Below are 18973 nucleotides of genomic sequence, written 5' to 3'. Positions count from 1 at the left end.
AAACCCCAAATCCACAATCCCAGAAAATTAGAATATTACATGGAACCAAGAAGACAAGGATTGTAGAATAGAACAATATCGGACCTCTGAAAAGTATAAGCATGCATATGTATTCAGTACTTGGTTTGGGCCCCTTTTGCAGCAATTACTGCCTCAATGCGGCGTGGCATGGATGCTATCAGCCTGTGGCACTGATGAGGTGTTATGGAAGACCAGGATGCTTCATTAGCGGCCTTCAGCTCTTCTGCATTGTTTGGTCTCATGTCTCTCATCCTTCTCTTGGCAATGCCCCATAGATTCTCTATGGGGTCAGGTCAGGCGAGTTTGCTGGCCAATCAAGCACAGTACACTGTATACTTTTCGGAGGTCCGATATTGCTCTATTCTACAATCCTTGTCTTCTTGGTTCCATGTAATATTCTAATTTTCTGGGATTGTGGATTTGGGGTTTTCATGAGCTGTACGCCATGATCATCACAATTATAACAAATTAAGGCTTGACTTATCTAGCTTTGCATGTAATGCGTCTGTCTCATATATCAGTTTCACCTTTTAATTTGCATTACTGAAATTAATGGACTTTTGCACAATATTCTAATTTTCCGAGTTTCACCTGCATACCAATGGCTTCCCTAAAATGAGTGTCAGAGGGTAAATAGCCCTCAGACACCCCTGCTAACTTGGCAAAGAGGCACCTTTTAATGTGGTGATTTTCTTTATTTAGCAGGGGGAGAGTGATTGGCCCTATCCACCCCCAGCACAGTACCTCCAGTGACTGTTGCTGGTGTCTATCTTATGTTTCTTTTTAGATTGTGATCCCTTTGGGGACAGGGATTCTTACTTACTTACTTATTTATTTATTTATTTATTATTTCTCTGTGTAAACTGCTCTGAGACATTTTTGGAAGGGCGGTATAGAAATCGAATAAATACATACATACATACATACATACATACATAAAATTAGGCTTTTACACAATGTACACAATTTACATTGTGTGATAAAGATTTTGAATGTCTAAACCAGTCCTTAAACTTAATAGAGCCTATTCCTTTTTCTCTGGATATATTGGTCAAAATTTGTAATTTTAGTCAGAAAGAATAAGTAGATTGTAATCTTTGAGAAACAGGAAATCCCATCCAGAAGAAACAGTGATTTGTAATAAGTGTATATAGCCAAGGCCAGTATTGGAGGTTGCCACTGTTGGCCAACTGCTGAGGGCCCAGTGCCCTCTGTGCCTATAGCCATCATATGGTAGTGGCATAATAACTCAGGGCCCACTCAGGTAGGAGGGGACCCATGGTGGGCAAGGCTCCTGGAAATCTGGAGCCAGTGCTATATACAGCATCAGGAATGTATATGTCCAGGGCAGAAGAAACTGATACAGCTGGAAGGCCCAGGGCACATCATACAGCCACTTTACAGAAGTTAAGTAAGTCTAATCTGGTCAGTACCAGCATGGGTGACCACTTGGGAAACCCATGTATGCTTCCCTGAGTTCCATAATAGAAGAAACTTGGGATATACGTGTATTAAGTATTGCAAATATGAGAGGAAAAGCTTACCAGCTGTTGAGGACAACTTCTTCCATGAGTCCCAGATTGCTATAAAATGGTCACATATTATGATACCAAGGTGTTCCTTTGAAACACTAACATATCATAGCTAATAATTCAGGTATGCTTGAACATTCTGAAGTCCCTCCATAAACATAGCCTGTGTTATAAACTGCCTAGAGACGTAAGTTTTGGGCAGTATAAAAATGTGTTAAATAAAAAAATAAAACAACCTTGGTGTTCTAAAGTATTTTGTGATGTAGATTTATTCTTTGTCCTTCACATACAGTAGCTGCATGTCAATGTAATTTGTATCATTGTATTGGAATAACATCTATATGGTTATATGGAAAATGGAGTGCACTGTTTGAGGGCACATTTGGAAAGCCTGGGTTTTCTGCCTATAATAGAGATGTGGTGAAAATTACATGACTGAATGGTCCTTTATACAGTTTTTTTCAAAATAAAATCATTCTTGCACCTAGATATGTAATAAATAATACTATCAGGGAGAAGGATTCTAGCAGTGTTCCCTCTAACAGCGATTCCCCGATGATGTTGACTACCAGCATCACCGGCTGCAATAGCCTTTGCTTGGGGATTATGGGAGCTGTAGTCAACAACATCTAGGAATCCCTGTTAAAGGGAACACTGGATTCTAGTCTAGCCTTCTGCCTGACATGCTTGATTTCTAAAGGTCATATGAGATGTTATTCTGAGCATATGATTGGTGTGGGTACAAGTGTTTCATTCCATAGAAAGCCAGATTTGAACCCCACTCCTGCCTCACTTTTTTCCCCTAGGATAAATGGCTGTAGGTGGGGAGAATCTGAATTGTGACTGTGATGGGAGCAAAGGGTTTACAAAAATCCTCTCCCATGTCATGGTCCAGATCTGTAGTGGGCTTGATCTGATTGCTATTTACTGAATAAAAGAAGCATGTGAGCCCTAATCTCATGCTTAAAGTGAACATCTAGTTTGATCCAAAGGATTGGGATTTATGTGCATATACATTGATTTTGTTCTTGCTACTGATGTATTGTATGTATATCTGTGTATAAGCCTGAGGTAGAGTTTAGAATGTTCATGTCAATCATCAGTTCTGTAGATTGATTGGACAGTTTATTTCTTACTGGACACTTAATTTTTTCTGTTAGGATGATCTTTCACTCAGAGTAGGACTGTTTATAATTTGGCAATAGTTAAGTAATAAACCTTAGTAACATCTCTGACATCTTTTAAAAAGTCCCTAAAGACACATTTCTTCACCCAGACTTTTAACTGATATTGTTTTGATTGTTTTAATGTTTTTAGAATATCGTTTTAAAATTTTAAATTTTTTGGTTTTGTTTTTAATTAATGTTTTACTTTTAATCTTGTTGTAAACCGCCCAGAGACATAAGTTCTGGGCGGTGTAAAAATATGATAGATAGATAGATAGACTTTGTTCAATAAACTTATCAAGCCTAAATTCCCACTCTGTTGCACTCTGCTACATGGGGTTAGGGATGTGCGCGGAACTAGTTCAGCACTCCTTTTCTGGAATGTCAAACCAGTCTGAGATGCTAGCATTTGAGCTGGTTTGGAGGCTGGGGGGTTACTTTAAGGGCCATTTGCAGGGTGACACTGAATGGGGATGCAAGGAGAAATACTGCAGCCACATATCCAAGCTTTTTGGGAGAGCGCCGGTGGGGGGAAAGCGGTGGGGCAGGGATAGGCAGGTAAGAGGTGCCTTCCCTGCCCTTAAAGTAACCCCCCACCATCCCAGGAGTGCACAGAATCAGTTCTGTGCACATCCTTACATGGGGTTATGGGCCCAGAGTACTAGAAATAATAAAATTTGCAACAAGAAGTTTATGAACAAGAAACTGCTACTTTCAGTTCTACAAAGATGCATCCAGTTGTAGAAATGCTGAGTGATACAAACTATAGAAACTGGTCATTTAAAGTAAAGTTGTGGCTAAATACTCTTGGACTGTCTTTTATACTGGAAGAACAGAGACCATTAGGATGATTATTCGCGGGTTCCGGTTCCGGCAAGCTTGCAGACGCTGTAGATTCCTCTCCTCCTTATCGTGGAAATATAATAATGAGGCTTTTAAAAAAGGATTTTATTGCTGCTCTCCAATGGTCTGCTGTGTGGTGACCTTGCAGGCAGCTGGTTTTTTGTGGAGTTGCCTTTTGTAGTTTTGTTTTGTTTTGTTTTGTTGTGGCAGTTGTTCCTATTGGAACGCTCCCTTTTTCACAGTGTAATTGGAACCTTAACTGGCATAGCTGTTGCTGTTTTATACTGAGAGGCTTTATTTTTTATTTTTTACTGAGAGATTTGATTATATTTTAAAGAGGGGAGGAAGAATGGATCATAAGAAAAGAGGACATGTGTCTCCAGAGCCCCACCTTGGCAGGGCAATGAAACAACAAAGACTTGATGGCTTCCTAAAAGGTAAAGACTCACAGCAGAATCTTATAGACTTTACTTCCTCCATCCCTACTCAAAATAGATTTTTACCCTTGGAAGGGGAGGAGGAGGAAGAAATTATAAACCAAATTAATTCCTCAGGAATCTCAGGCTTCTCTGACTGCTCTCAAGGAAGCCGAGATTTATCAGACCCTAATGAAGCAGTCAATGGAGCCTCTCAAGAAGAAGGCTTGTACCAGGTGTTGGCTAATCAGACATTACTCATTTTGCAGACCTTGCTGGACTTATATTATAAGATAGAAAAGCGGGGGGGGGAGAAATGGATTTACTAGGATGTGCCTTGGTGGCACATGAGTCAGAGCGTCACAGTCCCAAGATCATCACGTCTAACTCCTGCTAATTTACAAGAGGGAATGAGTCCTTTGGATCTCAGAGTATCCCTAGAGTTGCAGATAGGGCTTGTCCCTCCATCCGCAGGTTCCAAAAAAATCAGGTGACTATCCTAGTAGGGAACCATCCCTGGAATTATGGCTGTTGGTACACTTGGGCTAAGGCCAAGAAATCTTTGGGCCAACTTCTTGGTCTTGACTCCTCCACCTTAGATATTAAATCAGTGTTCTGGCTTCCAAACAGGGGATTTTATAAGAGACTGGTAGTGGAGTACTTTGGGGACATCATCTCTAACAGATTACGTATGAGATTAAAGTCAAGTTAGAAGGCTTTCATATTATACTAGCAGAGTCTTTTGTGATGAAACCTCACATCCCTTCTGTGAGACTGGTAGAATACCCCCTCCTAGGGGAAAGAGGGGTTTGCCGAGCATGGAGCAAGTATCATCAGGAAACCCTGATTGTCAACATCAGGGTCCAAAAGAAGGTGTGAAATCTACATGGCTAGCTCATCCCCAGAATGCTTCAGTTAGCATAGAAAACCCTAAGATACATCAGCCTTTAGATGTGAAGACCTTTGAGCATAACACAACCAACTCCTTGATTGATTTGGGTATAATGGCCAATTGCACCCTAGGACATGATTTACCCTCCTCCTCTATGGTCAAAGTCCCCTTGGTGGGAAACCCAATGAATGAGGAAACCAACACCACACTGAAGGACTCCCTCCCTTCTCTATATAATGTTGCATCAACCACTTTGGTGGAGGAATTGGATGGACTGTTGGTTGGAGAGGTAGGGAGGATGGAAGTTATGGACCTTACTCCATCTAATACTTCAGCCCAGTCTGTTCAACAACAGCCAGTCACAGATTGTCAATCACCTAATGAGGGAAGTGAGATTACATTTCCCTCAGGGAGAATGTCCCACTGTGAAAAAGTCCCCAGGATGACTACTTCTGTAACCTCACATCAGGACCAAGACCTATCTTTGCAATTGCCTATTATACATTCTCAAGATGGGCCCATGGGAGATCTTAAGTCAGGGGAGCTTGCTCAATGACTTCCAAAAATTGGTGATATTAAGATTCTTTCTTGGAACATTTCAGGGTGGGGCTCCAAGAGTCAAGATATTTCCTTTTTGGAATATCTGATGGGTTTTGATATCATTTTATTACAAGAAACATGGATGGGAGACCCTATATTTATGGAGAATTATGTTTTCTATGGATTGGAAGCCTCCCCTGGGGTACGGCAAGGTAGACTGAAGGGGGGTATAGAGGTCCTGGTATCCTGTAATTTATTGGCAGAAGTGACGGAGCTGACAATGTATTTAAATTATGCTAAATTGATCCTCCTTAAATTGAAGGAATGCAGCATGGTGCTCATAAATGTTTATATGCCCCCACAAAACCTGTGTTCCAACTGCCGCCCTGTAACCATAAGGTTACAAGTTCGATCCTGACCAGGGGCTCAAGGTTGACTCAGCCTTCCATCCTTCCGAGGTCGGTAAAATGAGTACCCAGAATGTTGGGGGCAATACGCTAAATCATTGTAAACCGCTTAGAGAGCTTCCAGCTATAGAGCGGTATATAAATGTAAGTGCTATTGCTATTGCTATTGCTATTGCTATTGCTATTTAAAGAGATTTGGGAGGATCTTAAGAATTATATTGGTCACATCCAGTTGGGTTTTCCAAATGCATTATATATTGTGAGTGGGGATTTTAATGTCAGATTGGGCTCTGATGAGCATATACTCTATACATCGTTCCAGCAGTTTCCACCGGAAAGGGGTTCCCCATTCCCCCTACATCCACGTTGATCTAAAGTTTGTGGTTATAATATGGCTGGATTTTTATTGGATCAAATGATGTATTCATTAGATCTATTTGGCCTGAATGGGACAACTTCTGATGATATTGAAGGGGAATTTACTCGCTGGGCGGGTACAAGAACAAGTGTTTTAGACTGTATTTATGTCTCCTGAGTGGTACTTAAAACCTTCTTATGTTTCAAAGTAGAGGGCCGTATAGAGAGCGATCATCTCCCACTCTCACTTTCGTTGGAGTTATTGAGTACAAAGACCTCCTTTAAGGAGGTGAGATCTTCCTCTCAGGATGAAGCCATCTACAAGAGAGTTAAATGGTCACCATGTCTAGCAAACCAAATTAGAACACTCCTGGGATCGGAGGAAGTTTCCTCTCTACATGCTACTTTTTTAAAGGAAGGAGATTTGCCAGATACTCACATTAAATTTGGGGACCTTATTCTGGCATTCCAACCCCTCCATAGCAACAATTAGGTGAAAAGGTGTCCAGGAGACATAGACCCCGAGGTTGGTTTGACCATGATTGTGTTATAGCCAAGAAGCAGCTGGTCACCAAACTTGGGAGAGGAGAGCTGATCTTGTGGTAGCAAGCATGACTTGTCCCCATAGCTAAGCAGGGTCCACCCTGGTTGCATATGAATGGAAGACTAGAAGTGTGAGCACTGTAAGATATTCCCCTCAGGGGATGAAGCTGCTCTGGGAAGAGCAGAAGGTTTCAAGTTCCCTCCCTGGCTTCTTCAAGATAGAGCTGAGAGAGATTCCTGCCTGCAACCTTGGAGAAGCGGCTGCCAGTCTGTGAAGACAATACTGAGCTAGATAGACCAATAGTCTGACTTGGTATATGGCAGCTTCCTATGTTAATCAGTACAGTACTTACAATCTTTTGAAGTTGTTCAGTCAAAGTTCTTACGGGACATCTTCCAACTACCCAGCTGCGTCGCGATCGCAGCTCTGCGTTTGGAAGCAGGCGTTATTAGACTAACCGCTCAGGCCCGGCTGCAAGCGGTCTTATACTGGTTTAAACTTACCAGCTGTCCCCAAGGGCTAGGCTCACTAACTTTGGTGGATGATTTCTGTTCCACTTGGAGGAGGAATACACTTGACACACTGGGTAATTGTGGCCTCTCGGAGCAATATATACGATCGTTAAATTATGATCAGGCAAAAGAGATCATTACACAGAGGGTAAGAGACATAGAAAAGCAGAGTGATCTTAGCCTGATTGCTTCCAGATATAATTATCTCAGCTTTTCAAATTACCCGAAGCCAGCTGCGTACCTTACACATTTGCCTACACCCAGGCTGAGATGGGTCTTCTCTCAGGCCCGTTTTAATGTCCTCCCTTCAGTTGTGTTGGAGGGCAAATTTCGAGGGATCCCCTTGGAGGAACGTATGTGCCCATGTGGAACTGTTGAGGTGGAAACATTAACCCATACTTGGTTTAACTGCCCTTTATATGATATTGCCTGTTCCATTCAGATTGCCCCCTATCAAAAGAAACATTTGGATTGGTCTGAGGAACATTTTATTGTTTATTTTTTAGGAGACATGAAGATGTTACCCATAGGATTGCTTGCTTTTGCTCAGAGGCATGTAAAATAAGGTGTCTGCAAACTAGTTTTTAAGTTTTTACCTATGTTATTGCATTGTATTGTATTGCTCTTTGCTGTAGTGTTTATTTGGTCATTGACCGTAAATAAATGAGTTCAGTTCAGAGACCATTAGAGAGTGGAATAAAGCAACAGACATGGGATGCTGCAAACATGTAGGCCATGGGGCATAACTCCAAACTGGGGGAGTGGGCGACAAAATGGCAAATGCAGTTCAGTGTCGGTGAGTGTAAAGTGATGCATTTTGGGGCAAAAAAAACCCAGCTTCACATATATGCTGATGGGAACTGAGCTGTCAGTGACTAACCAGGAGAGGAATCTTGGGGTTGTGGTGAACAGCTTGTTGAAAGTTTCAACTCAATGTATGGCAGCTGTGAAAAAGGCCAATTCTATGCTAGAGATCATTAGGAATCTGATGAACTGAATATAAAACTGCTAATATTATAATGCCCTTATACAAAGCTATGGTGCAGCCACACTTCGAGTACTGTGAACAGTGCTCCAAAGTCACCATACTGTAAGAAGGACATTGTAGAACTGGAAAAGGTGCAGAAGAGGGTAACCATATATAAATATTTGTTGTTGTTGTTTGTTGTTGAAGAGGGCAACCAAGATGATGACCCAGGCCATGCAGAGGCCCATTGGGCATGTGTGGCAGCCTCCAAAATGGCTACCACAATGAAGGGCAGGCCCAGAACAGGTCATAGACTGCCCAAACTGGGCAATTCATACATCAATGGAAGCCGGAGAGAGGGAGAACTTCTGGAGATCCCTCCCCCATGGCTGAATGTAAGCCTCACGTGGCAGAAAGTAAAAAAGTTTTTAAGTTAAAACATTTTTTTTTAAATTTGCCAACGCCCCCAAACCAAACCAAATCAGGGTGTGTGTTCGGTGGGTGCCAAAACTGAGCATGCCCAGTCTGGTTTGAGTCTGGTCCGGACTTGAACGGGCAACCAGTTTTGTGCACACCTCTAGAAGAAGACTACAATCCACTGTTGGGGAGTAAAGCAGTTCTGGCTATGCAGCTGATTCAAGTATAACTTCAGAATATTTTGAATGCAGTGCAGACCAGTGAGCAGAATCATCTAGCTGCCTTGAAAATGGAGCAGATACTGCAAGAGTCTGGGGCTGTTTTCCAGAGTGAAAGATGCTTGGCAGAGAAAATGAAACTTGAAGTAGATCCCAGGGTAGAACCAGTGAGTGAGAACCCCAAAGCAGAGGGTTCCTATAGTACTGGCAGAATCACTGAAGCAAGAACTTGCCAGATTACAGGCAAGAGGCATAATTGCTCCAGTAGACACCAGCACCGCATGGATCAGCAGCCTGGTCGTTGTACGAAAATTCTAAGGAAAACTGCTTATTTGTATTGATCCTCAACCCCAAACAGAGCACTAATGGATCAATTCCATCAGCTCACATTTGAGCAGACTGTGCATGTCCAATCAGACTCTAAGCCACTGGAAACCATTATGTAGAAGCCATTACTGGGTGCCCCAAAGATGCTTCAGAACATGCTAATTTGACTATAGAACTATGATGTGCATATCCAATACCACCCAGGCAAAGATCTTGTACTGTGAGACACATTAAACAGAGTTTACCTCACAGAGCCCAGCGCGGTGCATTCAGTAGAGAAGGCCATAGAATCAATAAATATGTTGCAATACCTACCAGTTTCTCATCCTCATTTGTAGGCAATACAGCTCTGGACAAAAGCCGACAGATAGTCAAGCATGTTATACTTGAGGGTTGATTGGAGTCAAAGAATGAGCTACCAGTAGAGGCAGCACCCTACTTTGCAATGAGGGAGGAGCTCAGTGTTCAAGATAGGATTCTTATTTTGGTTAACAGAGCTGTCAACCCCCACTCATTATGCTCAAACACAATGAAAAGGATACACTCCTCGCACATCATAATTGAGAGTTGTCTTCATAGAGCAAAGGAGTGTGTATACTGGCCTGGCATGAATGCCCAGTTGAAAGCATTCATGCAACAATGCAAGATCTATTGCTCACTTGGAGACAAACAACAAAAGGAGACTCTACAACCACATGAGATACCAAACCGACCCTAGGAAAATGTGGGAGTAGATTTGTTTTCATGGCAAGAGACAGACTATCTCATAACTGTGGACGATTACTTCAATTTTTGGGAGATAGATTCACTACCACATACCAGATCTCAGACAATAATATGGAAGTTAAATTCCATTTTGCCAGATACTGTGTTCTCAGATAATGGACCGCAATTTGTGTTGGCAGAATTCAGAGCATTTCAGACTCAGTGAGAATTTGATCACTGGACATCTTCACCTGCTTATCCCCAAAGTAATGGGAAAGTTGAATCAGCTGTCAAAATGCTAAGATAATTCTGACTAAAGCCAAAAAAGCTTGGACTGATGCTTATCTAGCCATCCTGGGCTTCTGAAATACCCCTTCACAAGGATTGGATGAGACTCCAGCACAAGGTCTGATTGGTCGATGGACAAAAACCTTACTGCCTATTTGAGGCAATTTACTACAGCCAGAGGGCCACAACAAATGAGTTGCACTTTTAACAGAACAGAAATTAAGACAGGCCCATTACAACAAGTCAGCCGAACTCCATGTGGGTGAGCAAGTTTGGATTCAACCAACAGACTGACAGAATAGAGAGTGGCAGAAAGCTGAGGATCAAAGACAAGTGAACAAACAATCATTTGAGGTGATGACACCAGAAGGCACGCCTTGAGAAGAAATCAAAGACATCTGCGGATCAGTCAGCCATCCTACAACAGAATTGGAACCAGCTGGAGAAAGTGAGGAGGGGCAACTCTAGGAGTGAAAGGATTCCAGTCCATTAGGCAGCGTGGTATAGTGGTTAGAGTGCTGGACTAGGACCGGGGAGACCCGAGTTCAGTTCCCCATTCAGCCATGAAACTAGCTGGTTGACTCTGGGCCAGTCACTTCTCTCTCAGCCTAACTCTCAGCAGGTTGTTGTGAAAGAGAAACTCAAGTATGTAGTACACCGCTCTGGGCTCCTTGGAGGAAGAGCGGGATATAAATGTAATAATAATAATAATAATAATAATAATAATAATAATATAAAAAATTATCTGAATCTCCAGCTGGAGTAAATCCAGATTCACATGCGCAGGTGAGCAAGAGGATGACGTGCTCATCTCAGTCTCCTTCAGATGCCACAGATGCCAGCTATCGCCAGGAAGGAATGACCAGTCCCCTAGCTAAACAGATCAAGGCTTGGGCAAGTAGTAGACTGGTTCAGAGACCCCACCACCTAAAAGAATATGTCTAAACTTAGGCAGGTAGATGGGGTTGTCTTGTGAATTCCTTCTTTCTTGGTTTTTTTTTAAGGGTTAATGTTATAAAATGGAAAGATATATCAATGTATGTGGAACTAAGCAGGTGGGGCAGCAGCCAGGAACAATAACACAGCAACACAGGGGAAAGATACAGATATTGGGATGGGAACAGCTAGTAAACTACATTAATAATCCATCCTATACTATACAATTTAAGTTAGGTGCTAACATTTGACTAATTCTATTGACCACCATACATAGTTTTGCCACATTATACACAACTTCAGAATCCTGAGCCAAGAGGAGAAAACAAACATAAAATTCTTCTGAACAGCCTGGGAAATTTCTTAAGCATAGTTTGAGAGACAGGGCTGAGAAGAGGATGGAGAATACAATTGCTTTTTGTGTGCCACTCCACTAACCCACTGTAAATTAATACAGGTTTATGCTTGTCCCACATTTGTAGCACTCCTTTTTTGATCATTGCTTGTTATTGTTATGATTTTCATATCATCCAGTCTACTGGAATGAGAGGCTAGACGGCATTATCTTACCTTCTGGCAGTGTTCTCCAGGAACCTTTAATACATCTTTGTACAGAATATTTTACTCAAGCAAGGAAATAAATACCCTAATACATTAAAAACAAGTAAGCAGAGGAATCAAATGTCTACATTAATGACAGATGATAAATATTTAAAACGGTTTTTCAGGTGACCAAATATATTTGTTTAAGGCTGCAGTTGAAAACCATTTTTCTTTGTAGGAGGAATTCATTGAAGTAAAGCCATCTTGCATCTTTGGTACTTATAGCATGTAGTTCATGACCTTTTTCTAAGGGAAAAATGTTTCCTGGTATTCCTTTTGATACTCCAGGAACAAGTAATGAGTTCCGGGTTGCTTTACAAGTTCTTCATGTAATGGAAGAGTGCCTGTGTATATCCATGAAAAGACAGCTGCTTTATTGCAATAACATAGAGATTTGAAGGGAAGTGTCTTAGGGCTTTTCCATACTGCAGAGTACTGCAGTGGAAAACTGGCATGCTGCTCATTCTAGGGGCTTCCTGCAGTGAGTTTATATATCTCTATGTGTAATTTAGGGCTGAAATCTTTAATTAAATTATGAGACTGATGCCTTTAAATTTGTAATTGAGATTGACTAAAAAGGTGCCCTGATTAATCAAGCTGCAGATTTTTTAAAAATATATACTTAATACAAGTAATCACAAAACGTTCAGGTGCTATCTTTAAAAAGCTATTCTCTCACAGAGAAAGAATGATTCCTTCTAAGCTGATGTCTTCTACAACACAAGCATGCATGCATGTATAATGCAAAAACAAAGCATGCTATTTCCTCATGCATATTTAAATTAATTAATTAGTTAATTAGTTAATTAATTAATTAATTAGTCCACCAAGGATTTCAGACTGAGTATCCTATACTTTAGCATCATGATAATATACAGTTAAGAAACACTTTAATTATACTCCCTGGCCCTGATGTGATAGTGCTATGATAGTGCAGCCATATAAAAAAAGCCACAGTTGCATCTGGAAGAATGGCAGTGGAATGAAAAGGAAATGGGCAATCAAAGGTACAGCCCCAAATTACCCTGTCAATAAAATGAGTCATCTAATATTGTTTTTTGAATATAACAATCCTGACATAAATATTAAAACCCAGGGCATATATTCCATCTTCCTTGCATTACAAAGTCATGCTGAAAACAATGTTTGACTATGCAGAAGACCACGTCAAGAATAATATCAGTTGTGGGGACAAATAACAAAACATTGCATGAGTTAAGCCTGAACAAATCATTGGAAACAAATACGCATTCGGGGCACTCATTCTCTTAATATGCCCTTGTCATCAAACTGTCATGGTGGGTCACATCCAAGATTTATTCTAATGGGCTGAATAGGGAAGAATTCAAAGTAGATACAAATGGGGTGGGGGTGGGAGTAGAGGGTACATGCAGAGATTATTTATTAGAAATGACCTGGGTAAAAATATTGGCGCAACCTGAAGCAAACTGAATCACCAAGGGCAAATCTCTCAGGCTAATCCAGCTTTTAGTGGAAAATTATTTATTTATCTAATCATATTTCTATACTGCCTGATATGTACATCTCTAGGCAGTGTACAAAATTTAAAATATTTTAAAGCTTCAAAATACATAATAAAAACAATAGAATAAAATAGATATTTAAACAACTTTTAATGTTGTTAAAATTAATTCCAATTAAAATCCTGTGAAAACAGGAGATTCTTGAGGTTCTTCCTAAAAACAAAAAGAGAAGGAGATGATCTTATTTCAGTAGGGAGCATGTTCCAAAGCCCTGGGGCAGCCACAGAAAAAGCCTGGTCATGGGTTGCCACCAAACAAGCCAATGGTATCCATAACTGGACCTCTCCAGAGGATTGTAACAGGCAGCAGGTTTATGACACAGGAGGTGCTCTCTTAGTTAGCCTGGACCTAAGCCATTAGGGGCTTTATAGGTAAGAACAAGCACTTTGTATTTCACCCAGAAACTTACTGCCGCCAGTGCAGTTCTTTCAAAACTGGTGTTATGTGGTCCCTCCATGTTGTCCCAGAGACCAATCTGGCTGCCACATTCTGTACCAATTGTAGTTTCTGGAATATGTACAAAGGCAGCTCCACATAGAGCACATTACAGTAGTCAAGCCTGGAGGCTACCAGCATATGTACCAATGTTTAAAGGTCATTTGTCTCTAGAAATGGACACAGCTGACGTATCAGCTGAAGCTGGGGGGGAAAGTGCTTCTGGCCACCGCTTCAACCTGAGAAACCAGGGAGAGCTTTGGGTCCAGGGAGAGCACTTTGGGTCCAAGCTACATACCTGATCTTTCAGGGGGAGTATAATCCCATCCAGAACAGGCAGATCTAAATGATTTATCAGGTCCCATCCCCCCACATTCAGTATCTGTCTTATTTGGATTCAACTTCAATTTGTTATCCCTCATCCAGCCCATTACTGGCTCCAGGCAGGCATTTAGGGAAAATATGCCATTTCCTGATGAGGTTGGCATGGAAAAGTAGATTTGTGTATCATAGGCATATTGATAACACCCAGCAGCAAACCTTCTGATGATTTCTCCCAGTGGTTTCATGTAGATGTTAAAACTGATTGGAGACAGTATGGATCCTTGTGGAACTCCACATTTCAGTTCTCACTTAGCAGAACAACAGCCTCCAAGTGACATCTTCTGGAATCTGCCAGAGAAGTAGGAGCGGAAACACTATAAAACAGTGCCACGCAATCCCACCTCTCTCAGATGGTCCAGATGGTCTATGGTCGATGGTATTGAAAGCTGCAGAGAGATCTAAAAGGATCAACAGAGTCCCTCTGTTGATAGCAAGTTGGAGATCATCCATCAGGCCGACCAAGGCAGTCTCAACTTCATAGTTGTATGTGCCCTAAAAATAATAATAATACTAAACATACTTCAATACCCTCTCTACAGGCCAATTTAGGTTATACAGTACATCTCATCTTGCACTAATGTATTTTGTTCACCAATGTTCAAGTACTGTATGTACGGATCTTCATGTCAAAATTTCCTTGGAGTTCCTATTCAGACATCTGGTACTCTTCCAGAAAAGGTGTCATAATCTATTTTTGGTGAAGAACATTTCATTTAATTTAATTTAATTTAATTTAATACCCCCTAGATACTAGAAAAACATGCTATAATTTTGTGTGCATGTTTCAAGGATCTGTACACCCATAGCTTACATATGAAATAAGATTACTGGATCAATACACTTTGGAACCATGTGTGTGGGGTTGGGGAGTGGCTGGGTGGGAAAACAATTTGGAGCAGAGAAGCAGTAGGTGAAAAAATGATCACGTATCCCTCTTTCCGTTCATTGCTTTTTTTATCAAGGTAGAATGGTACCATGTTGACAGCATGGCAATAATGTTTGTCACATCCAGTTCTCTGTAAGATCCTGCTGCACATGAAAATGGAAGTAGGTCCATTGAACATTACACCTGTATCCTACTCCAAATAAATCAGGGTAGTGGATATGGGGGGCTATCTCATTTTATCTTCACAACATCCCTGTCAGGTAAGTTAGGATGAGATATGGGAACTGGCTGAGGCAAACCCAGTGGACTTTAGGACTGAGCAGGGATTTGAACTTGGTCTCCTTAGTTGAAGTTCAGTATTCGACTGAAAAATGTGTAGTGCATATAGAAGCTGCAGCCAAGCTGATGCAGTGTGGTGAACCAGTCCATCCTCCCAGAAGGGCCCTCTGTATTTTGATTTGGTCAGTTGCCAAATTTTAACACCAAAGCGAAAGCCTCTCTCTGCTAAGTACAGCACCATTTTGCACAGTACCATTTTGCATATGAAGATATCTCAGCTGAGTTCCTTGTCTCCAGTTGTGGCAGCCCTTAATACCACAGGAAGGAGTGGAGTCACAAGGAAAGGCCACAACCCAAAACCAAAACAAAATTCTAGTGATTTAAAAAAATCGAGGGATTAAAAACAATTTCCGAATGTTCCTTCGCTTTTTTAAAATGTGAGACTATGCTTCCTGTTATGCTAGTTTGTTTGTTTTTTACTTGTATGGAGGGTTTTTTAAAAATCAATGTGGTAAACTTTACAAACAAAATAGCACCCCTCACCTGTAAAGGTACAGTCCATTCTTGCACTGATTCTTTTTATTCTCAAATGGCTCCATGCTGCAGGGTAAATGTTGAGTGAAGCCACTTAGAATTACACGCGGCATTGAGGGGAAACAGCCCCTCCCCTCTGCTCTCGGATTTTGTTTTGCAAGTTCACATGGCATACTTCTGTGTTTTCCTTCTAGCCAATGGTGGTGGGGAAAGATGACTAAAGAGTTATATCTGCATTTGTAAAGAGAGTATCCCTCTTATCATGCTAATGATTCTATGTCAGTGCCTCTCCCTATTTGCTCCAGTGCAGGGGTGTAACGAGGCTGAAGTGGGCCCAGAGACAAAAATTTTAAAAGGGGCCCCTCGCTGATACACACACACTCACTTCACATGTGACTTGCCTCTGGGGGGCCCCTCGAGGTGTGGGGGCCCCCAGGCAGCCGCCTCCCCTTGCCTAATGGTAGTTACGCCCCTGCTCCAGTGTTTTCAGAAAACGTAGCTTAAAACCAGAATTTTTAGAACCTGGAAATGACTCCAGATAAGCTAGAATTCGCAAGACAATGCCCAATTTGTGTGTAGAGTTGGTCTAAGGATCTCAAAGGGACTTGGGGGTAAGTTTGGCTGGTGTGTGAACACACACACTCTCTTCTGAAGGAGATTCGGAGTAGGAGCCCTGTCTGTAAAGCCTTCAGGGACAGTATTGTTGAATTTTGCTGGAACAAGACAGTAGATGACCAAATGGCAAATGTAAAGTTACATAGGTAAATTTGGAACATTTGTTGCACCCATTCCAATTATCATATATCTAGGATAAGGCATTCACACTGTACACATTGCATGGCATTCAGCTGCAACAACTTGGCTTCAATGGATTAATGATAGGCTACAATGGATTCATGATTGAGAACAAGAAATTGTTCTCAAAGTATGAGAGAGTCTTTAAGGTCAGGGATGGAATTCCTAGTCACTGCCATCGACAAAGGCTTTTATAACTTCTTCACCTTGTTCTCAAAGAAATCATCGTAAGTAATCGTGCAAAAGACTGGGTCATTTCCAACTGGCATAGGAACTTCATTCAAGTTGTGATCCACATAGCAGAGCAACCCAAATATTTTGTGTTAGCCTAGTCACAGTGGTTCCAGGAGGACTGCACTGTTTTAAATCAAAGTACATTGCTTTAACTCATTTGTGGTCTGTGTTGACCACAAGCCAGCTCACAATTGCCATTGCCAGATACTGGAGATCATTCCGCTGCTCCTGAAAATTAGTGTTTTATTTTATCTATTTTATAATCAGTTAAAATAGATATTATGTTCAATATACATCACATGCATCCTCATTATTACAAACATTTTGAATTTCATTCAAAAGTGTGATCCACTTTGGCTATCAAGCTTTTTATTCTGATGGGATTGTGAACCAAGGGAGGGAGTTGACTCTTCTTCCTTCTGCGGTCTTACTTCCCTGCACCCTGTCACTTCAGAGGCTTTTCTCTAGTCTTTCTCACTTCTGGTATCTGAATCCCAGCCAGGCTGGTAGAAAAGTGCCTAGAATAGTGGAGCACAGGGAGAAAGCTGAAGGAGGGGAAGGTTCAGCCGTTCACATCTGTGTACAGTAGGGGCATGGGCCAGAATGAATTGCTCAGAGCCCTGAATCTCATCAACCAGCAACATCCTCCACGACCTCTTCAAGAAACGAAGTGCAGCAGTGGAGACACCTGCACAGAATATGGAAGAGAGCTCCTAACCTCACCTAGCTCTCTGCTAGAGAGCTCCATATGTTCTGTATTGTAATATTAGATACTTAAAAAAAAATACTCAATTATTCTTGTGCGGGGCGGAGGGAGAGTTATGACTAAGTTCAGGGGCGTAGCAAGGTTGGAGTGGGCCCAGAAACAAGATTTTAAAATGCCCCCCGCCCCAAAGCTCAGCTCATGAAGTAAAGAAATCTTAAATGAGGCTGAATAGTGGTAACAAGAAGCATAGTAAAATTTATTTTTTTATATAACACCTATGTGCCACAGTAGAATATCATCCTAAATTATATTTTAAAAGCTTTTGTAAATTGTGGACAATCAAGTCATTTAATGGTACTAGAGAAAAACATGCTGTTCTGGTAGCTCCAGGTCTTAACACTCATATCATTTTTAGAGGATGAATACAACTGAAGGAAGACCAGGCAGATGTGTGGCTGGGAGTCAGTCATGTGACTTGCCTCTGGGGGTCCCCCCAAGGCAGTGGGCCCCCAGACAGCTGTCTCCCCTTGCCCTATTATAGTTACGCCCCTGACTGAGTTTTCCAAAAGTGGGGCTGTGGGCGTCAGGCCTGGATCTTTTAACTACTTAGCAATTTCCCCGGTCTATATAGCCTTATTGGTATAAAAATTGTTCTCTATCACATATAAAGCAGATTGGTGAGGGTTATTTTTAGCTGGTTATTTTTCTCCTATCCTTACTAGTATGGCTCCAAATGCCATAGCTTTTTGGCATATGGCACTGAAGTCAGAATGAGCAACAGCAGTTGAATCAATTGCGGATCTAACTTATGGTATTAATATGGAAAAAGGTTTCAGAGATTTTTTTATCCAGTTCAGGAGAGAAAATATTTCTTTGGTCACCCTTCTCTTCTTCATGACTTGAAACACTTGGTTATCAGTAATCTCATTTATTTTCTCCCATACCAAAATGTAAGGCTTAGAAACAAATGGCAGGCCAGTGTTACCTAAGGTGAGAAAAAGAGCATCTGAACCACAGGGAAAGATCCAGAATTAATGCTATTTGGTGTTACGAAAAGGTCTGTTGCAGTCCAAGGGCTTAAAAATAACTGCGTTGATTGATTTCTCACTTTCCAAAGGCATTTTATTATTGCTAAAAACACTGCATTATGTATCACAGTCACAGCAAAGGTTGACCTATATCAAATGGATTGTTTCAATTATCTGCACTACAGAATAATTAAGAATCACAAGAAGTCCAAAGTGATCTATGGGGGAGGCTGGCAGTGCACTTATCAACGACAACGTTACTAGCAGAGATATGGTCGACCTTCCCTGAACTCAGGCTTGATCCCTGCAGTGAACAATAAGCATGAGGGGAGAAAATGGCTAGAGTCTTGTTCCATCCGGCCATTGCAGTATTTGTAAGTGTCAGTCTGCAGCAGCAGCTGCAACTGCTGCTGGCACTAGCTTCCCGATACAGAAAATGAGGTATACTGATTGAGAC

The 18973-nt window shown here is 41.4% G+C and overlaps 1 protein-coding gene across 1 annotated transcript in view; it reads left to right on the top strand.

Moving 5' to 3' along the window:
• Positions 1-3911: 3911 nt before the first annotated feature.
• GRIK1 (glutamate ionotropic receptor kainate type subunit 1) overlaps positions 3912-18973 on the top strand; it is a 293855-nt gene continuing 278793 nt past the window's right edge. Inside the window, exon 1 of the mRNA XM_053310755.1 lies at positions 3912-3999. Coding sequence (XP_053166730.1) covers positions 3912-3999 — 88 coding nt within the window. The remainder of the gene's footprint in view (positions 4000-18973) is intronic.

The sequence above is a fragment of the Hemicordylus capensis genome, chromosome 3 (genome assembly GCF_027244095.1).
Source record: "Hemicordylus capensis ecotype Gifberg chromosome 3, rHemCap1.1.pri, whole genome shotgun sequence".
NCBI classification, from domain to species: Eukaryota; Metazoa; Chordata; class Lepidosauria; order Squamata; family Cordylidae; genus Hemicordylus; species Hemicordylus capensis.
Note: the sequence above shows the minus strand (reverse complement) of the source record. Positions and strands in the feature narration are given on the sequence as shown.